Source organism: Patella vulgata, chromosome 2 (genome assembly GCF_932274485.2).
Source record: "Patella vulgata chromosome 2, xgPatVulg1.2, whole genome shotgun sequence".
Taxonomy (NCBI): Eukaryota; Metazoa; Mollusca; class Gastropoda; family Patellidae; genus Patella; species Patella vulgata.
In genome coordinates, this window is record NC_065880.2 from 64,699,403 (window position 1) to 64,727,043 (window position 27,641).

The 27,641-nt window shown below is 34.6% G+C and overlaps 1 protein-coding gene across 1 annotated transcript in view; it reads right to left on the reverse strand.

The window, feature by feature from the left end:
• The window catches only part of LOC126811299 (uncharacterized), a 105,067-nt gene extending 91,503 nt beyond the window's left edge, over positions 1-13,564 (reverse strand). Inside the window, exon 1 of the mRNA XM_056099129.1 lies at positions 13,386-13,564. Within this exon, the coding sequence (XP_055955104.1) occupies positions 13,386-13,452 (67 nt within the window). The 5' untranslated portion in view covers positions 13,453-13,564. The remainder of the gene's footprint in view (positions 1-13,385) is intronic.
• Positions 13,565-27,641: the final 14,077 nt, after the last annotated feature.

The following is a 27,641-nucleotide window of genomic DNA, read 5'->3' on the forward strand; positions in this document are numbered from 1 at the left end:
TCAGGAATCAGACAGGAAGTGTGTCATACAATAGCCCATTTATCGAGTTACCAAACGATACTTTAGATGTTTTTATCCGGTCACACCCGACGGCGAAATCCCGATTGTTGCAAGAGCACCGATTTTTTTACGGTCTTTTTTTTAAAAAAAAAAATATCGAATATTTTTTTGACTACTTCCTGTTTACGGATCATTATCGGGATAGATTTAACTGTACCGGAAGTTTCAGAAATATCCATTAGACAGTTTTACCTCCCTTATACCATTAGGAGATTTACAGATATAACGATTTTTCGATTTTTTCAAAGATTGTGGCCCTTTTAGACCATTTATACTATATTGAGGCTTTTAAATTTGGATTCACACCATAGACCACCGTTAGGACTCTAAGTAACAGAAGTATAAGAAAGGAAATAAGAGAAGTTTTCGAGATAAAAGCGTCTGAATAGGCTCCAAAAAGGAAAATAATAGATTTTCAGCGTTTCATTATATATTGCCTAACCCACGAATTTTTACCATTGAGATGTCGTACGATTGTCCATTGTTCGGGCTCTCCAATGACACTTTAGTAGTTTTGATTTGGTGAAATCTTACGTAGTAATAACTTTTTTCGCAAGATCACCATTTTTTTACTTTTTATGTTTTTTATTCTCAAAATATCGGATATTTTTTCGACTACTTCCGGTTTTTGGATCATTGTCGGGATAGTTTTAACAAGTTTGGTTACCTAACCTTCTGTACAAGAAGTTTCAGAAAAATCCATTCAGCTGTTTTCCAAAGAATGAAAAATAGAAGGGCATTTTCAGTAAATTAAGGATTTTTCAACTTTTTTCCAAGATTGAGGCTCTTTTTGGACGACTTATATTATTTCAATGCTTTTATTTTTGGACTCATGCCATAGTCCACCCACAGGACTCTGAGTAAAAGAAGTTTAAGAAAAAATCTTTTTCTAGAAAATGGCGTCTCAAAATGCTCCAAAACTGAAAATACTAGATTTTCGGCGTACCATAATTTATTTTCTAACCATCTAAATCGTATCATTCAGATGTCATATGATAGTCCATTAATGGGGCTATCCAGCGATACTTTAGTTCTTTTGGTCTGCTAACATCTGATGGATAATTTAAGTTTTTCGCAAGAGCGCTATTTTTTAAAACCTTTTTTCTTCATTTTTTGCATACTTCCGGTATGGAGATTATTGTCGGGGGAGTTTTAATAACCGGATTGACTTATCAAATAGCCACAGGGCTATGTAATGATAGCCTTCAGGTATCCAAAAATGTAGGTCAAATTTGAAAATTACAAAAATTGTCTCCTAAACAACGTATTTTCAAATTTCGAACGACAAAAGCCATGGATGAATGTTTGAAATTGAAAAATGTGAGATAGCCATTGTCTCGGAAAAGATTCAGGGTTTCCAAAAATGTGAATTGTTTTAAAATAGGTAAAGAATTTGCGAAACCACGTTCGATTTTTGATTTATTGCTACCGTTCAAAATTCGGCCATTTCCGGTCTGCGCAGAAGTTTCAAAAATACTTTTTCGAGTAACCACCACATGGTTTCCCGAGAGAAAATTGAACCCCAGATTGACATCTGTTTTCGATCATGGAGAAATAGGCTCTCGCGGTAAATAATAATAATAACTAGACCTGGAAGCAGCACTGAACCGGCTTTCAGGAATCAGACAGGAAGTGTGTCATACAATAACCCATCAAACGATACTTTAGGTGTTTTGATCACGATTTTTGCAAGAGCACCGATTTTTACTCGTTTTTTTTTTAATATCGAATATTTTTTCGAATACTTCCGGTTTACGGATCATTGTCGGGATAGATTTAACACGTTGTATGGGAACTTAACTTCCTGTACCAGAATTTTCAGAAAGATCCATTGGACAGTTTTTAAAAGAAAGGAAAATCAGATTTTTAACGATATTTAGCAAATAGAACTGCGATGCAGTAATGAAGGGTTTCACCGGTGCCACGTTACCCAAAACATATGTCACTTCCGGTACCAATGAAACCATTAAACAGGTTTCCATATAAGCATTGCACACATCAAATAAAGTGGACGCCGAATAAGTGTACAGTACTTCCGGTGATAATGAAAATGTTCAATTAGTTTTATGAAATCAGAAATGGCATATGGCATAAGGCATCACATGGTGAAATTTTATGTAAATCGAATAATTGCCACTTTTATAGACCAAAAACCTTGAAAAGTGACTTGTAGAAAACCGTCTATTTCTCTGCAACCGTACAAGTTAGAAACTATTTTCTGGTATCTGTATGATCGTATGGGTTCAATCTATTTGTTGATTGGAATCAAATATCATACTTTTAAAAACATTACAAATCGGACTCATTTGAATAAAATATCTGTTTTGAAGGCTAAAAATACAGTTTTTGCCAAAATGACGTTACTTCCGGTGATAATGAAAATCTTAAATTACTTGAATGAAATCGTAAATGGCATTAGGTATCACACAGTGAAAATTGTATGAATATCGAATAATAATTGACACTTTTATTGACCAAAAACAATGAAAAGTGACCTGTTGAAAATTGCCTATTTCTCCACAACTGAACAAGTTAGAAACAATTTTGTGAAATCTATATGACCGTATGAATTTTATTAATATGTGAATGTAAACCAAAAGTTAAAACAAGCCAACAGTGAGGCTGATGTCCCCCGCCGAAATCCCCAAATAAATAGATGACACATATTAATTAATCGCACATCTATTTTTTTCAAAAGTATCGAGCAATCAAACTGATTATCAACTATACACTAAGTTTCATCACTCTCTATCAGATAAAATCAAAGTTATCTTGTCCCAAAGCATCGACCAAGGAAATTGCTTATCTCTGCTTAGCTTTAGCTCGATATGTTAATCATTGAATTTGGTCAGGACGAACATCAACATCAAGTTAGAAGCAGAGTTGTTATGTTCCTAAGTCTTGACCAATCAAAATGCTTATTGCTCCTTAGCCTAAGCAGACAATTCTCATCATCGAACTTAGGCAAGGTATTGATGTAATGAAACCATACACCAAGTTTCATCACTCTCACTTAATTAGAACTAAAGTTATCATGTCCCAAAGCATCAACCAATCAAATTGCTTATCTCTACTTACCATAAGCAGAAAATGCTCATCTTTGCACTCTATCAAGGCATTGACCTCGTAAACACCTACACCAAGTTTGAACATTCTAGCTCAATTAGAAGGAGAGTTATTGTGTTCCAAAGTCTCGGCCAATCAAATTGATTATCGTTCTGCTTACCCTCAACAGAAAATGCTCAATATCGAACTTAGTCATGGTATTGATGTAATGAAACTATACACCAAGTTTCATCACTCTCACTTAATTAGAACTAAAGTTATCGTGTCCCAAAGCATCAACCAATCAAATTGCTTATCTCTACTTACCCTAAGCAGAAAATGCTCATCTTCGAACTCCATCAAGGCATTGACCTAATAAACACATACACCAAGTTTGAACATTCTAGCTCAATTAGGAAGAGAGTTATTGTGTCCCAAAAAGTGTGACGGACAGACAGACGGGACAGACAGACGGACAGACAGACAGACGGACGAACCCATTTTAATAGTCCCCTGCTTTCTTCGAAAGGCGGGGGACAATTATTAATACATATTAAATAATTCTTGGTTGAGAAAAATATTGATTTTAAAAGTTAAAAATGCATTTTTTGACAATGGCGTCACTTCCGGTGTCAATTTTAAATTGTAATCAATTTGATACGACGCATACTTGCTTTTTGAATCAAATGGTGTCACTTTTGTGAAAATCCAATAATTGACTATTTTACAGGCAAGATAACGAAAACAGTGACTTATGCAAAATTGCCCATTTCTAGGTAACTGCTTATATTACAAACTAATTTTAACATACATTTTCTTCGTATGGATTATAGCTACAAGTTTATAAAAGTTACGTAGAAATATTTTAAAATCTGAAAAGACTGAATGGGTTGTAAATAGATCAATTTTACACCTTTTTTTCAATTCTTAATCGAATTTGCTCGAAAATGAAATCAAAATTAAAAAAAAACCGATCCGAACATTTTGTGTGCCTTTAAAGGGCACAGTCTTTTAGTTATATCAGTTTTTAAAAAAAAAAATATTTGCTTTCAAAAAATGGTACCTAACTGTCAAAATTGTAGTTTTTGGTAAAATTAAGCCACTTCCGGTGCCGACAGATATCTCTATCGGTAACAAAAAAAATGACAATTGAGACAACGGAGTATATGAACTTTGTTTTATACAAATCGAGCAATAAATAATTAATCTAGGACTGAAACTGAATTAGCCAATGGCGGCCAAGGAAAATTACTGAGACAAAAAAAATTCACATTTTTGCCCAAGTCAGATGACTCGTTAATTTTGTGTAAAACACGACTAAAAAATATTCATAAAGTTTTATGTAAAAATTTAAATTTTCAAATTTCGAACGACAAGAACCATAGATGAATTGAAAAATGTGAGATAGCCATTGTCTCGGAAAAGATTCAGGGTTTCCAAAAATGTGAATTGTTTTAACATAGGTAAAGAATTGGCGAAACCACGGCCGATTTTTGATTTATTGCTACCGTTCAAAATTCGGCCACTTCCGGTCTGCGCAGAAGTTTCAAAAATACTTTATCGAGTAACCACCACATGGTTTCCCGAGAGAAAATTGAACCCCAGATCGATATCTGTTTTCGATCATGGAGAAAAAGGCTCCCGCGGTAAATAATAATAATAGTAGTAGTAGTAGTAGTAAATAAATAATAGTTTTAGTAATCTCAATAGTCTTTCAGACGAAAGTCTGAAAGCCTAATAATAATTTTAGTAATCCCAATAGGCTTTCAGACAAAAGTCTGAAAGCCTAATAAATAATAATAATTTTAGTAAAAACAATAGTCTTTAAAGTCTGAAAGCCTAATAATTTTAGTATCTCAATAGGCTTTCAGTCTGAAAGCCTAATAATAAATAATAATAATTTTAGTAATCACAATAGGCTTTCAGACAAGTCTGAAAGCCTAATAATAATTTTAGTAATCTCAGTCTTTCAGACGAAAGCCTAACCAGACCTGCATGGCAGCACTAAATCGGCTTTCAAGCAACAGACCCGAAGAAAGCATACGAAAGTCGATTGACTGAGCTATCGAACGACACTTTAGCTCGTTTGATCTGGTAATATCCAACGAAGAAATCGCGTTTTTGGCATAAATTTTATTTTTACGCATTTTTTCAAAATATCGGATATCGTATCAACTACTGCCGGTTTACGTATCAATTTCGGGATAGTTTTAAAACGTGGCGTTGGCCTTTAACTTCCTGTACCAGAAGATTCAGAAACATGCATAGAGCAATTAACGATTTTTCAAAGTTTGAGGCTCTTTTTGGACCATTTATATCATTTCAAGTCTTTTACATTTGGATGTACACCCTAGACCACAACTGCTAACATCTAGGTCCAATAGGCAATCCCCATATTAGTCGAGAAATTATCAGATTTTCCAGCTTGGTTCTTCCCTTTCGAAAAGTGTAAGGATGATGGATGGCCTGACAAAGGACAACATATAGTCGAGAGGGATGAGAAACCTAGGTCCTATGTACCCATTTGCTTGCACGTAACACAACCCAAAACAATTGGAATACTAAATAACTTCCCTATAGCGCTGCTGTCAAAAATCCTTCATACCACAATTTTCTAAAATTGATTATCTATTTCTGGTAATGTGCACCACTTTGATGCCATTTTCTACCTAAGCAGCTGTGGGAGTGCCAGTAACATATTTTAAGGAGGGGTTGGGGTAACACATTGGCATCAGACTACCAATTATTTGCTAAATATCGTTAAATATTTTCTAATTTTCCTTTCTTTTAAAAACTGTTCAACGGATCTTTCTGAAACTTCTGGCACAGGAAGTTAACTTCCCATACCACCTTGTTAAATTTATTCCGATAATGATCAGTAAACCGTAAGTAGTCGAAAAAATGTTCGATATTTTGAGAAAATACAGTAAAAAATTGGTACTCTTGCAAAAATCGCGATTTCTCAGCCGGGTGTCACTGAATCGAAACAACTATAGTATCGTTAGCTTGATGAATGGGCTATTGTATGACACACTTCCTGTCTGATTCCTGAAAGCCGGTTCAGTACTGCTTGTATGTCTATTTCTTTTTTTTTTATTTTGCTTATATCTCGGCAACTACTTGTCACATCGTTACGGGGTCTTCCGTTTTACTGGGAAAGTGGGTGTGACTTAGAGGATAAAGCTATTTTGAACGTTCTGCGACAATGCGAAATGTCCGAATTCACCGAAATTGTCATTTTTAAAAATATTGTCTTAATTACTTATTTTAACAATCGTTGTATTTTAACTTTCAATACATTTTGGCATAGCCCGAGACAGGGCACACAGTTGTGCTACTTTTGAATTATGATTTTCTGCAAATCTTCATTGATATATACTATTCAAAAAAAGTAGGGGATATTTGATTTTGGGGGCATAATACTAAAATATGCAAATGACTACGAAAAAAGTCACTTTAGAACCTAACAGAAGAAACATTTCCAGTTACATGTGACGCCCAAACGCACCAATTGCTACCGCATGGAATGCAGGTGATGCTTGGGATCATCATGGGGGTCCAACCCAAGATTTGCACGACTCTGACTTTGAATGTTACAGTCATTGTGGCATTGAAATCCAGGGTGGAAACATCAGTTTAATTGTTTTAGTGACCAGAAAACAAATTTTGATATGCGTCGGCTTACCCAAAATGAAAGGTTACGTGCCCTTAGCATGCTACAGATCGGCACAACACAGGCGGTTGTGGCGCGGACGATGAATGTTTCTCAGTCTGTCATAAGCAGGCTATGGTCCAGATACCGTGATACACAATCTGTACAGGACAGACCACGCTCAGGTCGACCAAGGGCGACAACTCAAGCCCAGGATCGATTTATCCGTACCTTGGCCTTGAGAAATCGTGTCATCACAGCAAATCAGATCAGCGCTCGTCTTCAAACAGACACCGGTGTGAGAGTGAGTGGCCAGACGATTCGGAATCGACTGCATAGGGGTCACCTTCGCGCCCGACGTCCTCGCGTGATCCCTTGTTTGAGAGATCATCACATTCAGGCAAGACGTCGTTGGTGTAGGGATCGTCAACACTGGGATAATCGACGCTGGAGCAATGTGATGTTTTCAGATGAGTCAAGGTTCACTGTTGATTTTTTGGACAGACGTAGGAGGGTGTGGCGTCGTCGAAACGAGCGCTTCCAAGACGTTAACGTCATCAGACATGATCGATTTGGGGGTGGTTCTGTTATGGTGTGGGGAGGCATCACTGTTGCTGGAAGAACGGCTTTACATGTTGTTGCAGGGCGTGTTACAGGCCAGTACTACCGGGACAACATCTTGGCAGTCCATGTTGTGCCGTTCGCACGACGTCATGGCCGCCGTTTCATCTTCCAGGATGACAACGCAAGATGTCACAGGGCCAGGATCGTTACAGGTTCCCTCCAACAACAGAACATCACTACATTACCTTGGCCAGCACTGAGTCCCGACCTCTCCCCAGTCGAGCATGTCTGGGACATGCTTGGACAGAGGTTACGTCAACGTCAACAACGTCCTGCCAATGTCCAAGAACTTGCTGCTGCGTTGCAACAGGAATGGGACAATCCGGACCCAAATGACCTTAGACGTCTCATTAGGAGTATGCCACGTCGGATCAATGCTTGTTTGGCAAACAGAGGAGGATTTACCCGTTACTGACTTGGTTGTGATGCTGTGGTAACTTTGCTGTTTGACCCCGGGTATCATTTTACCCTTATAATGGTCAGTCTGTGCCTTACTTAGTCTAACGATCATTTGGAATAAATCGATGAATGTGAACTTCATTTCATTTTGTCATTTGTTTCTTCGTCAGTTTCATTAGGTGACTTTAATAACACTTAAAAATCAAATATCCCCTACTTTTTTTTGAATAGTATATAAGGCGCCAAATTTAGAAAATTTAAATTTTTACCAAATTTTTTATTTATGAACATTTTTGATGGTATTTTACAAAGGATTAAAGATTCATCCTACTTAAGCAAAAATGTGAAAACATTTGGGCTTAGTAATTTACGTTAGCCCCCATTGGCTAATTTAGTTTTTCGGTCCTAGATTAATTATTTATTGTTCGATTTGTATAAAACAAAGTTCATATGCTCCGTGGTCTGAATTGTCGAATAAAAGGTGTAAAATTAAGCTATTTACAACCCATTCAGCACCTTTTATATTTTAAAATATTTCTTTGTAACTTAAACTCGTAGCATTAATCCATACGAAGAGAATGTATGCGAAAATTAGTTTGCCGGGAAATAGGCAATTTTGAATGCGTCACGTTTCACGCTATTTTGCCAATCTTGACTAGGTGAAACCAATTTAACATTTTCACTGTCACCGGAAATGACGTCATTTCGGCATAAACTGTATTTTTAGCCTTAAAATACATATTTTATTCAAAAGAGTCTGATTTGTAATGTTTTTAAAATTATGATATTTTGTTCCCATCAACAAATAGAATGAACCCATACGATCATACAAATACCACAAAAACGTTTCTAACTTGTACGGTTGCAGATTTTCCACAAGTCTGTAAAATTGTCAGTTATTATTCGATTTTCATAAACTTTTCACCATATGTCTTATGACATTTATGATTTAATAGAATTAATTTAGCATTTTCAGTATCGCCGGAAGAAATAACCCCATTTGCGCAAAAACTGTATTTTTAATCTTCAAAACAGATATTTTATTCAAATGAGTCTGATTTGTAATGTTTTTAAAATTATGACATTTGATTCCAATCAACAAATAGATTGAACCCATACGATCATACAGATACCAAAAGATGGGTTCTAACTTGTACGGTTGCAGAGAAATAGACGATTTTCTACAAGTCACTTTTCAAGGTTTTTGGTCTATAAAAGTCTTAGTGGCAATTATTATTCGATTTACATAAAATTTTCACCATGTGATGCCTTATGCCATTTCTGATTTCATAAAACTAATTGAACATTTTCATTATCACCGGAAGTATTGTACGCTTACATGTAACAAATGTATAAAATGAATTGATATTGCTGGATTTGGTTGATTCGGCGTCCATTTTATTTGTGTGCAATGCTTATGTGGAAACATGTTTAATGGTTTCATTGGTACCGGAAGTGACATGTTTAGGGTAACGTGGCACCGGTGAAACCCGTCATTACTGCATCGCGGTTCTAGTGATGATTGTTTTTACCAAAAAATCAATCATCCAACACGTTGGCCGTTTTATTTTCCACTTGAGTATATCTCAGAAAGTACTTGTCGGATCAATCCGATATCTTTGGTTTTTCAGGAAAGATGGCATGACTAAGCGATTAAATCTAATTTCCAACATTCGGCGACAATGCGAAATGTGCGAAATCAACGAAGTTGTTTTTTTCTAAATATAGCCGTAATATTAACAATAATTGCCGGATTTTAACATTTGATACATTTTGACATAGCCAGAGACTAGGCACATAGCTACGGGTCTTTAGATTTTTCATTTTCGATGAATCTTCGAAGATATTAAGCGCCAAATTTAAATTTTTACAAAATCTTTTTTTATTAATGAATATTTCTTTAGAATAATTTATCCAGGGCTAAATGGTCATCTGATTTGAGCAAAAATGTGAACAATTTTTGTCTCAGTAATTTGCGTTAGCCGTCATTGGCTAATTCAGTTTTTCGGTCCTAGATTGATTATTTATTGTTCGATTTGTTTAAAACAAAAGTTCATATCATTCTTTTTCCAAAATATCATTTTTTTTGTTACGGATAGTTACCTGTCGGCATCGAAAGTGACATAATTTTAACAAAAACTATAATTTTGACAGTTCGGTACCACTTTTTGAAAGCAAATATTATTTTTTCAAATTTTGATATTACCAAAAGGATGCGCCATGCAAATGTGCACAAAACATCGGACTCGGTTTTCTTAATTTCGATTTCGTTTTCGGGCTATTTCGATTAAAAGGTGAAAGACGGTGTAAAATTAAGCTATTTACAACCCATTCAGCGTCTTCATATTATAAAATATTTCTTCGTAACTTTCATAAACTCGTAGCAATAGTCCATACAAAGAGAATGTATGTGAAAATTAGTTTGTAATATGAGCGGTTGCCGAGAAATAGGCAATTTTTGCATGCGTCATGTTTTAAATTATTTTGCCTGTAAAAGAGTCAAGTATCATTCTATTTTCAATTTGTTTTTACAATTTGTTTTTACCATTTGATGCCTTATGCCAATTTAGACTAGGTCAAGCCAATTCAACATTTTTCTATCACCGGAAATGACGTCATTTGGTCAAAAACTGTATTTTTAGCCTTCAAATCAGATATTTTATTCAAATGAATCTGATCTGTAATGTTTTTAAAATTATGATATTTGATTCCAATCAACAAATAGAATGAACCCAAACGATCATACAGATACCATAAAAATGTTTCTAACTTGTACGGTTGCAGAGAAATAGACGATTTTCTTCAAGTCACTTTTCAAGGTTTTTGGTCTATGAAAGTGTAAATTATTATTCGATTTTCATACAATTTTCACCATGTGATGCCTTATGCCATGATTTCATAGAACTAATTTAACATTTTCATTATCACCGGAAGTAATGTCATTTGGACAAAAACTGTATTTTGAGCTTTCAAAACAAATATTTGTTTGAAGTGAGTTATATTTATTATTGGTTTAGCATTATGATATTTGATTCCAATTGACATAAAGATTGGATCAATATGATCATATAGATGTCCAAAAATGGCTTCTAGCATCTTCCCTTGTTGAGAAATAACCAATTTTGTCAGAATGACTTTTACAGATTTTTTTTCCCATTTTAATTTCCCATTATAAAGTTAGCTAACTTATCGATAATTAGTAACAAAATTTGTCAGGATCACTTTTTTGACATATGTAACACATGGTAACAAATGTATAGATGCAATTGATATTGCTAGATTTGGTTGATTCTGCATCTATTTGTGCAATGCTTATGTGGAAGTCTGTTTAACGGTTTCATTGGTACTGGAAGTGACATAAGTTCAAGGATAACGTGGCACCGGGAGTGACATAAGTTCAAGGGTAACGTGGCACCGGCGAAACCCGTCATTACTGCTTCGCAGTTCTAGTTCTTATTATTATTATTATTCAAATTCAATTTTGATTAGATCTCAGCAACTGCTTGTCGCATCGTTTCGATTTTTTCGGTTTTACTGGGAAAGTGGGTGTGACTTAGAGGATAAAGCTATTTTGAACGTTCTGCGACAATGCGAAATGTCCGAAATCACCGAAGCTATCGATTTAAAAATTATTGCAGTAATTTTAAAAATAATCGTTGGATTTTAACTTTCGATACATTTTGGCATAGTCGGAGACGGGGCACATAGCTACGCTACTTTTGATTTTTGATTTTCGGCAAATCTTCGCAGATATTAGGCGCCAAATTTAGAAAATTAAAATTTTTACAAAACTTTTTTATTTATGAATATTTTTTAGTCGTGTTTTACACAAATATAACGAGTCCTCTGACTTGATAAAAAATGTGAAAAATTTTTGTCTCGGTAATTTTCCTTGGTCCCCATTGGCTAATTCAGTTTTTCAGTCCTAGATTAATTATTTATTGTTCGATTTGTATAAAACAAAGTTCATATGCTCCGTTGTCTCAATTGTCATTTTTTTTTGTTACCAATAGTGTTATCTGTCGGCACCGGAAATGGCGTAATTTTACAAAAAACTACAATTTTAGGTACCATTTTTCGAAAGCAAATATTATTTTTTTCAAATCTGGTATAACTGAAATTGTGCGCCCTTTAAAGACCAGTTTTTTTAATTTCGATTCCGTTTTCGGGCTATTTCGATTAAAAGGTGAAAAAAGGTGTAAAATTAAGCTATTTACAACCCATCCAGCGTTTTCATATTTTAAAATATTACTTCGTAACTTTCATAAACTCGTAGCAATAATCTATACAAAGAGAATGTATGTGAAAATTAATTTGTAATATGCGCAGTTGCCGAGAAATGGCCAATTTTGCACGAGTCACTCTTTACGCTATTGTGCCTGTAAAAGAGTCAATTATTATTGGATTTTCATAAAAGTGGCGCCATTTGATGCATAATGTCAATTGTGACTAGTTCAACTCAATTTAACATTTTCAATGTCGCCGGAAATGACGTAATTTGGGCAAAAACTGTATTTAAAGCCTTCGAAACAAATAATTTATTCAAATGAGTTGTATTTGTTATTTGTTTAAAATTGATATTTGATTCCAATCAACAAATAGAATGAACTCGTACGATCATACAGATATCACAAAATGGTTTCTAACTTGTACGGTTGCAGGAAAAAAAAGCGGATTTTCTACAAGTCACTTTTAAAGGTTTTTGGTCTATATAAAAGTGGCAATTATTATTCGATTTACATAAAATTTTTACCATGTGATGATGCCTTTTCTGATTTCATAAAACTAATTTAACATTTTTCATTATCACCGGAAGTAATGTAATTTTGTCAGGATCACTTACATGTAAGAAATGTATAACATAATTGATTGCTGGATATGGTTGATTCTGCGTCCATTTTATTTCATGTATGCAATGCTTATGTGGAAACCTGTTTAACGGTTTCATTGGTACCGGAAGTGAAATACGTTCAAGGGTAACGTGGCACCGGAAGTGACATACGTTCAAGGGTAACGTGGCACCGGTGAAACCAGTCATTACTGCATCGCAGTTCTAGTTTAACTTCAATTTGGCATCGAGCATGATTAAATATGCCTCCAAATGAGCACGACCAAACAAAACCAAAATAAATGTATGACATCAAAATATACACACTATAATATATCTATTTATTCCATGATATTTCAGTATGTTATATACAAGATTAGGCCGTAGCGCCGCTATCCGGCCAAAATTTCCCTCATAGCACACTGTATGGCCGATGCCCGTCTTCATTGGGCCAGTCGGTGCAGAACAGTAGGACGTTAAACCCCATTTCATTTATATTATATATATATGATAATCATGGACGTAAATCTGTAATTTACATGAAGCAAGAAAAGAAAGAATAAAAGAAATACAGTACCGTGGCCACATTCAATAAAATTTATCTTTATCAAATCTTTATACCGTTTTTAGCGTACTGATTTATGTGAAAAGGAAAACATTGAATGGCATAATTTATTTTGTGAGAAAGCAAACCAAAGATAGAAATTCCGTAAAACTTTGAGTTGCATTAAAAAGTTTTATGACCCCGGGCCAACATTTTAAAAGACAACTACTTACCATATATGACCAGTAAAAGAAGCACTAAAGTCTTCGGCAAGCTAACTGAAACCAAATCCGTTCGCATAGCAAGTACCAGGTTTCACCTAAATTAGACCCAAAACTTATACTTCAATGTAGCTACTGAGCTACGTTAAAAACTTTCTGTGTTCCTTTCTACTGGATATGTTACACGGCTAGGAAACGGCAACTCGGAGACTTACGATCGTTTGACATCTTTACTCGGTTTCTCGACCTATATTAATAGCGTGTAAAACATAAGTGATTCATACCTGTAGCAGTTCCACTCAACATCGTTGATTTTACAAGATTAGCGTAACGCCTGAATCACTCATGATCTCCCCAAGTTTTATCCATAAACCAAAACAGACACGTATATAAACAATAGTAATGGAAAAGAGGAAGTATACACAGCTGAGTCGGGCGTAAAAAAATCCTTAGCGCTTTTACCTGGAATCTTTTTTTTTTTTTAAAAATCAGCATCGATTGAAATCTCAATTTAAATTGGCTGTCCATTGTTTGATTGTAGCACAATTGCATTTCATTTAACTCTTCAACTAAGGTAACATCAGCTAATTTACGTAAATCCATTTCTGTCAAGCTATCGAACATAACTTAGGCCCGCTTTCTATTGAAGCCCAACCAACTTTTTATTAGTTCTTAATTGTTAGTTCTTAGTTAGTTCTTAATTCATAGTCCTTCATTCTTATTTCTTCATTGTATATTAAAATTAATATTTTTATACTAAAATTAATTGTTTTACAAATCGATATTTGTTTTACAAATCAGACATTTGTCATATCAGTTTTGTAAATTGTATCTTTGTTTTAATTTAATTGAATTTTAATATAATAAAATTTCTTTTAGAAACTCAAAAAAATACATTTATATTTCATCAGAAACATACAACGAAAAAAAAAAAATCTCGAACAAATTTCTAAATACAAATCGCCAAATACCAATCTTGCATTACAAATGTCAAAAACATTTCTCCAGATTCATCTAACCATAACTTCATGACAACAGAGTACGCTACTGGTGGGCTGTAGAACGGCCATAGCAACCGATAAAACAGTAGCTGCGCTATACGGTTAGTTGATAATATACATTTTTCCTTGTAATTTAAAGCTTATATATATATATAATAATTTACTCTTTATATAATAATTTTAAACAATGTACTTATAATGATGTAAATAATTTCGTAGGTAAGATGCATTATACTAAAATAGTTTCTGAAAGGCGAATATGTAAGAAAAGCCTTTGTCCTAATTTTTCTAGCTGTTTAAATTATAGAAGTTAATTGTATTATATTTCGAGCTTAATTTCTGTTTCATGCAACTAATTACTGTAAACACAACAGGGGCCCACTTCCACGCGTGGAAAGTCTACTTTTGATTTCTAATCTATAATCTGTATCAAAGTTGTACACATACGCTAACGCCCTCTGGTGTAGTTGATAATTCATTATATTTTTCTGGACATTTTCATTTCAAGATTTTAACTTCAAGACTTTTTGAAACGTAGAAAATATTTTCATAAAGAGTTCAAATTCCAGATTTTTTTTAGATACTTTAAGAAACCAATGAATTGATATCTTTGTCGTGTAAAATTAAAAAAATATTTTTTAATTTTAATATTTAATGATATATAAAAGTTACCGATAAAACGCCGAAAATGAAACATAAAGTCAATTTTTTGTTTAAAATATTTCTTTTTGCATGAAATGTTGACATAAGAATGTAGAAACAAGAATCATTAGTTTAGAATGTTGCGTTCATGTCTAAAATATTCAAACTGTAATGTAGAAACAAGAATCATGAATATTGTCCCATTTGGTCTTCCATAAAAAGCCGAAGGGTCAACGGTTGGGATTTATAGACGGAAAAACAATAAGTTCTATGAGATACGTTATTAAATGAAGAAAATATCACATGTTCAACAATATACAGACAAATCGTAATATACGTACATGGATGTAATTTATGCAATGGGATTCCCGATTCTCATTAGGCTACCCTGCAAAATGGACTCTTCGATTCGAGGCAAACTTACCGCGTGGAAAAAATCAGAACGTGAGGCTTAAATTGAGAGAAATTAACTCATTTAAAATAATTATTTACAACAGAAGAATTGGAAATTGAAAACATTCCATTTGCGTTTGCACCGAGTGACTGATACTGGAAATTGTACGAAGTGTTAGAGTTACAAGGAATTGGCAAAGATGCGTGGGAATGGGATACTATTGTGTGTGGTGTAGACTTTGGGTTAGGCCCATAACCTTGCAAAATATTTGAATACTCGTGTTTCTGTTTAGAACTAGAATCATAATTATCCGAACTTATACTTTGTTCATTTTTATGCCCGGTCAGTTTACAAATTTCACGTGCTTCCACTCCAGCATAGGACAATAAATTTATAGCTGTTGACCTCACACAGTGGTTCGTATATATGGCTGGGGCTATTTGCCACGTGTGGTAAGACAATCCGGAGACTATTTGCCACATGTGACAAGTCTCCGTACCGCAATTATCAACCGATTTCAATGAAACTTACAGATAACGATAACATTAAGAATATCTCGGAGTAGCCAAAATTTCGACCAGTTCCGGTTAGCGGTTTCGGAGATACCAGGTTACCACACATTTCATGTGGCACGGCTACAGACCACAATTATCAATCGATAACCGTGAAACTTACAGAATATGATAACATTAATAATATCTCAGAGTAGCCAAATTTTGACGACTTCCGGTTAGAGGTTTCCGAGATATCGGGTTACCACACATTTCATGTGGAACGGCTACAGACCACAATTATTAACCGATTTCAATGAAACTTGCAGATTATAATAACTTTAATTATATCACAGAGAAGGCAAAGTTTCGGCCACTTCCGGATTAGCGGTTTCCGAGATTTTCTATATTAGTCAGAATAGCGCAGTGACATATGAGCCAGCCTGACGTCTTTTAGAGCAGGTTGTCCAGTCTACGTCTGAAGTTGAAAACGGATATTTTCATGTTTAAAGTTAAGTTTATTACGGTTTTATTATCAACAATCTTTTTTCTTACGTTTAAACAATTTAACACCCCACCTTGTGTTTTATTAGTTGCTTTGGACTTGATAAATATGTAGGGAGTCTAATGAAGTTACGATCTTTGTTATCAACATAGTTTTTGAGTATTTACATTATGATCAAAATCTAAAATTATGCTGAGTCATATCAGTGCATGAATAGGCCTATTTCTTAAATCAAGTGTCATGTTACCATGGTAAAATTAGGAGGTCCTTTTCCCTAATACAACTAAGAAAATTTGATTAACTGATATTTACATTTTTTTTAAAACAATGTATATTGTTGTTTCAGAAATGTTCTACAACATTACCTGGTGTGGGTGGTGATGTATCCATTAGTTCAGGAAAGATTTCATCAAAAGAACCAAGATTAAAGTTCCCAAGCACGGGTGGTGATGTATCCATTAGTTCAGGAAAGATTTCATCAAAAGAACCAAGATTAAAGTTCCCAAGCACAAAGTCAAAAGCCATTTTTTTGAATCGGTTGCAGCAACAGAAATAGTTCGCGAAACTAATACGCGGTTATTCGCCTTGCTAAAACAGAGGGGGTTTATTGTCCATCCGACCAATCAGAATCGGGGAAATTTCAGATTTGTGCTACAATGATTATTTGAATAATTAATCACATAGAAAATCAATTATGAACATTAGGATATGATAGAATATTGAATTAGCCTACCTCAAATACCTCGAAATTTATTGTTTGATCTCCAGTTTGCCCGCTAAAACCATACGTCCTTCGGCAAATAAAAGATTATTGTATAGTTGTTTAGGGTTTTAACCGAAACGAAAAATATTAATGCTAAATTTGCATTACAAATAGGCAACATTGGATTAAATATAACAAACCTCATATTCTTGTTTTCTCTGCATACTTCGTTGAAAAAAAATATCTGTTGGGGTTGGTTCTAACAATGCCACTACATAATTAATCGATACACCACAACGCTTAAAAACACGGGTGACTTATCAGCTCGATTCCACGGTGAAATCGCCAAATCCTGTCATAAATATTTCTAACTTTTTTTAGAGTAATTTTTTTTGAATAGTTCTTTTACAGGTAAGCAATAAATTTGCAAGTTCGATTAATAAACCAATATTAAAACCAAAATATCAGACTATTTTAGTTTTCACATATTCCAAGAATTGTCTTTGATGTATCAAGTTTATTGGGCCAATATAATTAACCTCTAATAAGTGCAGACATTGTAATAACCCAAATGTGTCTGTGTATTGTCTGGGACAAGATTTGAAAATAAACAAAGGATATAATCAGAATAATCTAATTAACATTGCGGACACCCAACATTGCGATATCTACTTAACGTGTGTGATAATCAATATAAGGTTTTAGACAAATACAAATATTCTAGAAATCAAGTTTCTCAATAACAATATTGATTGCTTAAAAAAAAAATAACATTATTACAGATAATAAAGTAACATAATAAATGTTATCTTAAAATTGGACGTAATTATATGAAAAACAAACAAGATTTTGTAAATCTAAACAAGTTTGTGTTACGACATTGAAAAGAACACAAACTGTCTGGCAATTGTCTGAATAATTGGTACTCACACCCTTCCTGTGAAGAACAGCATGTTATTTTCAGGATGTGAATTAAGCCCTTTATTACTTTTCTTAAACTTGTCGACTCCCGAATTCAGACTTTGTATGGAGTTTTTTTTTTTTTAAAAAAAGAAAACAAATCGTGGACGGTACACATTACTTGTGATAATATGACAAAACACACAAGATTTTATAAATCGACACAAGTTTGTTAATGCAATGCAAAACAACACATAACTTTTGTAGATTAGTTTTAACACAAGTACTTGTGTTGAGATCCAACACAAGTGTTTTTTCAGTGTACTAGTGCTGGGTAACACGTTCGCCTGGCCATCTCGGCATCGTTTTGAGAATTCATTCTCGGTTCATGCAAAATTATAAACTATACGTTCCTTAACTAAACAAAGTATACATTGTCAACAATATAAATGCAACATTATTTGCATGCTATGTATTCAGATTCAGCTGTTTAAGTAAAGGGAGATAATAATACTCAATAATATTAGACAATGTATTATGTATGGTACATTTCCAACAAAATAGATTATATAATGGGGATATAAACTCACTAATAGTATGCTAAATAACAAGACCGGGGCTTCTATTAAATTATAAAATTAAACATACTATATGGCAGATAGCAATATTATGTCTTTCAAACATACTATTCATACAGTTATCAAATATCCAGTCCCTCACTATATATAACTAACTAACAAAATGAAACTAGCCTTGCCACAGTTTTAATTAAGCTTTCATATATACTATTCAAAAAAAGTAGGGGATATTTGATTTTTAAGTGTTATTAAAGTCACCTAATGAAACTGACGAAGAAACAAATGACAAAATGAAATGAAGTTCACATTCATCGATTTATTCCAAATGATCGTTAGACTAAGTAAGGCACAGACTGACCATTATAAGGGTAAAATGATACCCGGGGTCAAACAGCAAAGTTACCACAGCATCACAACCAAGTCAGTAACGGGTAAATCCTCCTCTGTTTGCCAAACAAGCATTGATCCGACGTGACATACTCCTAATGAGACGTCTAAGGTCATTTTGGTCCAGATTGTCACATTCCTGTTGCAACGCAGCAGCAAGTTCTTGGACATTGGCAGGACGTTGTTGACGTTGACGTAACCTCTGTCCAAGCATGTCCCAGACATGCTCGATGGGGGAGAGGTCGGGACTCAGTGCTGGCCAAGGTAATGTGGTGATGTTCTGTTGTTGGAGGTAACCTGTAACGATCCTGACCCTGTGACATCTTGCGTTGTCATCCTGGAAGATGAAACGGCGGCCATGACGTCGTGCGAACGGCAAAACATGGACTGCCAAGATGTTGTCCCGGTAGTACTGGCCTGTAACACGCCCTGCAACAACATGTAAAGCCGTTCTTCCAGCAACAGTTATGCCTCCCCACACCATAACAGAACCACCCCCAAATCGATCATGTCTGATGACGTTAACGTCTTGGAAGCGCTCGTTTCGACGACGCCACACCCTCCTACGTCTGTCCAAAAAATCAACAGTGAACCTTGACTCATCTGAAAACATCACATTGCTCCAGCGTCGATTATCCCAGTGTTGACGATCCCTACACCAACGACGTCTTGCCTGAATGTGATGATCTCTCAAACAAGGGATCACGCGAGGACGTCGGGCGCGAAGGTGACCCCTATGCAGTCGATTCCGAATCGTCTGGCCACTCACTCTCACACCAGTGTCTGTTTGAAGACGAGCGCTGATCTGATTTGCTGTGATGACACGATTTCTCAAGGCCAAGGTACGGATAAATCGATCCTGGGCTTGAGTTGTCGCCCTTGGTCGACCTGAGCGTGGTCTGTCCTGTACAGATTGTGTATCACGGTATCTGGACCATAGCCTGCTTATGACAGACTGAGAAACATTCATCGTCCGCGCCACAACCGCCTGTGTTGTGCCGATCTGTAGCATGCCAAGGGCACGTAACCTTTCATTTTGGGTAAGCCGACGCATATCAAAATTTGTTTTCTGGTCACTAAAATAATTAAACTGATGTTTCCACCCTGGAATTCAATGCCACAATGACTGTAACATTCAAAGTCAGAGTCGTGCAAATCTTGGGTTGGACCCCCATGATGATCCCAAGCATCACCTGCATTCCATGCGGTAGCTATTGGTGCGTTTGGGCGTCACATGTAACTGGAAATGTTTCTTCTGTTAGGTTCTATAGTGACTTTTTTCGTAGTCATTTGCATATTTTAGTATTATGACCCCAAAATCAAATATCCCCTACTTTTTTTGAATAGTATATATGAAAGCTTATTGTTTATGTTAAGATTATTATTCTATTAAGAAAGCTTATTGTTTGTGTTAAGATTATAAAGCTTTCATATTTCATATGAAAGCTTATTGTTAAGATTATTGTTAAAGCTTATAAAAGCTTAATGTTTCTGTTAGGATTATTTTTATATTTTTTTTTTCTGCAAATCTTATATCTCAGAATCTAACCATAGGATCTTTCTGAAACTTTGACCTACCCCCCTCCCCCCCAAAAATAGGGTGCGGCTGTGGATTATATTTTCAAAACGTTTTACGAATCCGAAATCACCGAATTTAACGAACGAAAAAACTGACAATGCATAGTCGTAACTTTGTGGATTTTACTAATTCTTTTTTCTTTGAGTACCTTGAAAAAAAATCATTTTCATCTGCAATTTCAAATTTTCGAATTTCGAAAATTCGTCGCTGTGATTTCGAACCGGAAGTTGAGACCAACTTGGCAACTTCTTTAATAGTTAGTAGATCTTACTGATGCGACTTGAAAAATGTCTTTAGAAATTTTCTAAGTTATCTCCCCTTGGAGAAATTACGGATCAAATTTTTCAAAAAAAACGACGAAATACAGGTCAGATTGCCATGATTTTTTTTTTCTGGACTAGTTAAGTAATTACGGATCAGTACACAAAATATGGAGTTTGTCGATCAAACCGGAAGTGCCACCATCTTGAAACGTGAAAAATCCCTAAGCTATGGCAGTTACATTTTCTGAATCCTTGAAGGAATGCCTAAAAAATGTTCCAGCCAGAATTTTGATTTAGGTCAATTGGTTGTCACCATTTTGAATTGAATATGGAAAATGGTGAAAAGTCTACATTAACGGGCTTGTAAATAAACACAATTGACCGTAGTTTGTTGAATTTGTCTCCTTTTTCTGAAATAATTATGTGTGCATAGCCTGGCGCATGGTTAATTTTTTGTTATTTGAAACATTTAAAATTTCCAATTTCGCCTTTGACCTTTTTTCGTGCCGACAAAGTTGTTTACGAGTGAAAAATACGCTTTAACGTCTTATAGCGATGCATGGTAGATAACTGACGTGAAATGTGTATCCCATGTAAGGGCCGTCAAGAATATAATTACCATATTGTCCGTGGATATCTTTCTTTCAGCTTACATTCAGTTCAGTGTTTAAAAGTTGATGTCTTTGGTCTGGGTTAGGGTTGTGATTACCGCTAGCCCTGCTCACATCACTTGACCTTTCGCCAAACTGGATGTTGGCCTTATCCAGTAGATCTAACCGGCAGACCACCATTAAAATGTAGTTCGTCTATTTATAGCAATTCTCTCTCTTTTCTCTTGTATGTCCATATTTGGTCAAGAATGGACGAAGAGGTTTTGAATTAATATTTTCTTCCAGAGGTAGAGGTAGGATAACAGAGTTAATAGGTTTTATGGTATTATGTATGGCGGTATATTAGATTCAAAATTCTAACATGCTATCGTCTAATTTCTAACGATAATTCATGTAATTTCTACATGTGAACGCAAAATACTACTTAACGACAGTCACGATTAAAACTAATAATATTTGTCCTCTTAAATGGAACAATCAACATTCCTTATGTGATCTTACATCCTATCATTTGTTATGGTATAAATATTCATCTATTGCTTGTAATTAAAACATTGCAGTAGAACAAAACCCTGGTCCGTTTAATACATTAAGTACAGGTAATATTTCAATTGTCCACAATGTATGTAGTTTATTGCCAAAATTAGATATAATTGAAGCGCTGAATTCTCCAACTATGATATATGTATTACTGAATCCCATCTAGACAACTCTATTAAAGATTCGTTGATTGTATTGCCTGGTTATACAAGTCCTGTTAGATTAGATAGAAACAGGCATGGGGGTGGGGTTGTTGTTTATATTAAAAATAACCTACATTTTCAGATAAGGCATAATCTCATAAACCCTGATATTGAATTAATTTTTATAGAGATTTTTACCGATATATTTTACGACACGTTATATAGACAATTTTTCCCTTAATTTTTTTCTTCCCTCTTCCTGCATTTTTGGGTTGACATTTTGGTCTAGAATAGGAGAAAAGGGATCAAATTTGCAATTTTATAGCAGTTTTGGGTAATACTGATGATATTACAGCGGAGGGATAGGGGGTGTAAAATGTCTTTCTGCGGAGCAATCATTGTATCGGAAGTGAGATTTTCACCCCAGTCAACTTCAAATCCCCGTAGCAAAAAATCTAAACGGTCAACCCCCTACAAGTTTATGATGAGGAGATTGCCAAATGTGGTCCCCATTGTGCCTATAAAGATTGGAACCAACGGAATGTTGAGCAAAAAGCTACAGCTTGTGATGTTACAGCCATTTAACATTGAAGTCAATGGGCAAATAATTACTAGTCGGAGTTCTTATCTAATGCACTTGATAGTGGCCCCTTTCTAATTCTAACAGGGGATTTTAATATTAACATTCTAAGTACTTCAAGAAATTGTATTAAATTTAAAAAACTATTACAAAGATTAAATCTCGAAAACTTGATAAAAGTTCCCACAAATTTCACAGCGCTACCCGGCTCGTGTATCGATCTTTTTATTACTGATAAAAAATCACTTATATCAGATACTAATGTTAAGGCTCCTATATGCAGTGCACATTCACCAATAATCTTATCTTTAAATATAAAAACATACAAAAAATAAACATACAAAAGAACTATTAGAAATTATAAACTTGCTGATTATGAAGGTTTAAATAATAAATTATTTACTGTCGATTGGTCAAAATATGTTTTTAATAATGATATTAATAAAATAAAATTAGATTTAGATTTATTACTGATAAAAAATCACTTATATCAGATACTAATGTTAAGGCTCCTATATGCAGTACACATTCACCAATAATCTTATCTTTAAATATAAAAACATACAAAAAATTAAGATACAAAAGAACTATTAGAAATTATAAACTTGCTGATTATGAAGGTTTAAATAATAAATTATTTACTGTCGATTGGTCAAAAAATGTTTTTAATAATGATATTAATAAAATTAATCTAAGTTTTTTAGATAATACAGTATATCCCAACAAAAGTAGTAACTATAAGACCAAATGATAAACCATTTATGAATAACACTATACGTATAAAAATACTAAAAAGAAATGAGCACACAAACGCGCCAAAAAAACTAATAATCCTAATCATTGGCTATTATTTAGAAAAATATGAAATGAAGTAATACCATTAATTAGGGAAGCTAAAAGTAATTTTAAAAACAAATTAGAACAAATAAATAATAACAACCTGTCTTCAAATAAATGGTGGAAAATAGCTAAATCAATTGCAAATTTGGAAAATGAAATGATAGCCACCTCCCCCATTAATATTGAAAAACGCGTTTACACCCACCCACTTGATAAGGCAAATATCCTCAACTCCTATTTTTGCCTTAATTTCAAAATTAAATGGTGTACCTGACCTCCCAAGTTTTGCTTCTCGCAGTAACAACGAATTACATCAATCTATTGTAAGTGAACAAGAAGTAAGAGACCAGCTACTAATTCTTAACTGCTCAAAGCCTTCTGGTCCCGATAACATCAGCCCAGCTGTTCTAAAAAAAGATAACTCTGTCAATCACAAGACCTCTCACTAAACTTTTTAACCCTTCATTAGAACGCCAATTATTATCTGATAGTTGGAAAACTTCTCATATCATTGCAGCGTATAAAGGAAAGGGTGATCCGCATTACCCTGACCAATTTCATTAACGTGCTCATTATGTAAAATACTAGAGAAAATCTTATTCAAAAATCTTTATAATTTTATAAAAGAAAATAACCTACTATATACGTATCAGTCTGGCTTTCAACCAAACGATTCCACAATAAATCAACTTTTAGAAATTTGTTATAAGTAATCTTGATATAGGAAAGCAAATTCGATTTATATATTGTGGTGTATCAAAAGCGTTTGATAAAGTTTGGCATATGGGTTTATTGTCTAAATTAAAACAATATGGAATTAATCCAATACTATGTAAATGGATTGAACACTTTAAGTAATAGACAACAATGTGTAGTTTTAGGAGGTTTTAAATCAAATTATTTGCGTATCGATTCTGGAGTTCCCCAAGGAAGTGTACTTGGTCCGTTTTTATTTTTAATTTATTTAAATGATATCTCTGATAATATAACTAACAACATAAGGCTTTTCGCCGATGATACTTCACTTTTTACCATTCATAATGATCCTCTAATAGGCCGTGGTTTCAAATTTCTAGCTAGCTTGCTTATGTTTCTCCGTCCCGACCATTTTCGGGTGAAAAAAAAACTACATAAACTAATTCTTTTAGTATTACTTTTTATTGTCACACAACTTTTCTTTTATCAATTCTTTGACGTTTGAGAGAAAACGTAAGTTAAATATGGGCTTACTTGTCAATGTGCACTGGTATTTGAATTTCGCGGTGACTCGGTTTAAACAGATCACGTGACATAATTGGCCAATCAAACATACACGACGAAAAGTTCCATAGGTCGTGTGGTGAAAGGTCACCTGCTCTTTGTTTACGTTTTGTTATTAACGGTACATGGCGGAAGGATAACTAAAGTAAAACTGCATATTTCCTGAACATTTTGTTAAAAACACTGAGCTAAAACCGTTCACTGCGACAAGCTGGGAAAAATTTAAGAGAAAAATAATAGGTCTGGTTAATTTGTTAAGGGGATCAGATCATATCTTAACATTTTCCCCATTTTCTTGCAAATGCAAGCTGATGAAAATATTCTCCGAAATGCATGACATAGCCTTTCCACCTAAATTAACAAAACTTTAAAAATCTAAAAATGTGTTAATATGATCCAGAGGTGTCACCATTATTGAGGTGAAATACAATGTGCAGTACTCATACCCAAGTTGTTATGTGTAGGATAAAGCACGAGACTGAGGTTATGCTGTGGAAAGAAAGACTGAAGAAAACAACCCGAGAAAAAGAAAAACCGTGGCCGATAGGCCGAGGTTTTTCTTTTGAGGGTTTTTTCTGAAGTCTTTCTTCCCCAGCATAACCGAAGTCGAGGACTTTATCTTGCTTATAAACCGTTTATGTTTACATGTAAAGTGAAAATATAAGTAAAATACGAGTATAATCTGGAAAATTAACTTACGTATGTTCGGGTATACTTCAACGCCAATATTATATTGGGTGTAAGTATGTTGGCAATATAAATATATATTTTTGATTTTTTAATAAAATGTAATAAACATTTTGTTAGAAGGGCAATAATAACACTAAATCTAAATAGAATATTCCCTGTGTCATGTCGTCTGCAGTAATGTTAAATATACATCAAATTGTTGATTGGTTCAATTTTGCACGTGCAAATCACGGCCGACCTTTTCATTAGTTTGGCTGGCGTACGCACTGTTCACAATATTATTTGAATCGCGAATGGTTGCATAACGCCTGTTAATAGGTAATTCTTGATTTAAATTCAAAGAATTTGTTATGATGTCAAATGTTTTCTGAAGAAGACAAAGAATTGTTGTTGCAGACTGTAATAGCTGGGCCTAACAAGAAAGACGAGCATGAAAATACAAAAACAAACAGATATTTGAGACATGGAAACGTGGTGTTTTTGGGAGTGATACACCGGCTGTTTTGCTTGACACTATCTTCTATCTTACAGGGCCCTGTTTCACGAAATTTTAACTAAAGATACAATCCAAATTTTAGTAGATACTTCAATTTTGATTGGCTAAGCACTAAAATCAATCTAATATTATCCAATCAAATTACTAAAATTTGGATTTTATCTCAGTTAAAATTTCGTGAAACAGACCCCTGGTAAGATTATCTTCTAAAAACTAAAATTTAAAATAGAGGGTTAATACTCGAAACGAATGATAATTTTCCTTTCATGAATTTTTACATACATGTATATTGATTGTTCTGTATTTTAGACGAATCGATTCAAAATGACACTATCTTCTATCTTACTGGTAAGATTATCTTCTAAAAACTAAAATTTAAAATAGAGGGTTAATACTCGAAACGAATGATAATTTTCCTTTCATGAATTTTTACATACATGTATATTGATTGTTCTGTATTTTAGACGAATCGATTCAAAATGAATGGTGTGTGTGTGGGGGGGGGGAGGAATTCATAGGAGAACTTACTTCAAATACAATATTTTGATAAATTTTTCAGGTCTGCATTTTTTACTAAGAGGGGACAGGAACACGCATCATTTAGGCTATTTGATAATCCGCAGATAACCGGACCGCATATGGATAGTAATGGGAAGAGGTAGTTGCTGTACAAAGAGGAGGTATCCAAGACGAATAGCGATGGGTTAAAGAGCCGCAAAAGTGGACCAAAAATTGTGCGAGCATATGAAAATTCCGATAAGGAAAGGTGTTATGTCCATTTATTTGAAAAGTATAAATCACTTCGGTAGGTAAACTGTATCATTAGACATGAAACACATTCAAAAACAAAGAAATAATTCGTTTGTACAGCAAGCAATTATATTAGCTAAAGTAAAATTGTCTTCAGGAAAAAATAAGTTCCATTCAAAACTCGAATCAAGAGGATAACCAGGTCGAACTTCTGGCCTTTAAAGTGGTAGGACATTGTGTTAGAACATTGGCGGAGAAAGTTCATTGGGATTTTCCGACGTGGTTTCCCCTCGTCAGCGGTGCAGGATGGAGGACCGACGACCAACCACACAAGTCCACACTCGACGACCAACTACAGAGAAGCATATTCGACGACTCGTCGCAGAACGCCGCACTCGACGACCGACTTCAAGTGAAACTTGACCAACCCCTGGAAGTCCAAAATGCCAGAAATACAATAACCTTCACTATAAATATAAAATAAAGCATATAATTTGTGTTGTTTATTTCCCCTTGTTGCAACTGACTTTGTTTCGATTCCCCAGATGTACAGCCCCGTGGGTTTTCTCCGGGTTCCTCCCATGGCTAAAGACCCTACGCGCAAGTGAATTATTGAAATAAAACTGAACCATATGTTAGTCCCGAAATGACCTGGTTGTGTCGATTGGTCGTTACGCCCCCCCCCCCCCGCACACACGAGTTGATTAATTACTAATTTCTTGAAATTCTTCTCATCGCAAGTCCGTGTTCATTAGCCTAGTCGGGACAGAACAGTAGGACGTTAAACCCAGTATCATTTCTTATTGAAAGTTGGTTATCTTCAATGTCATACACGATAGTGCTTTTTGGCGATCACATAAAGTCAACAGATTGTTAAAACTCAAATTTTACCTGCTATCATGAGTATATCCCAGA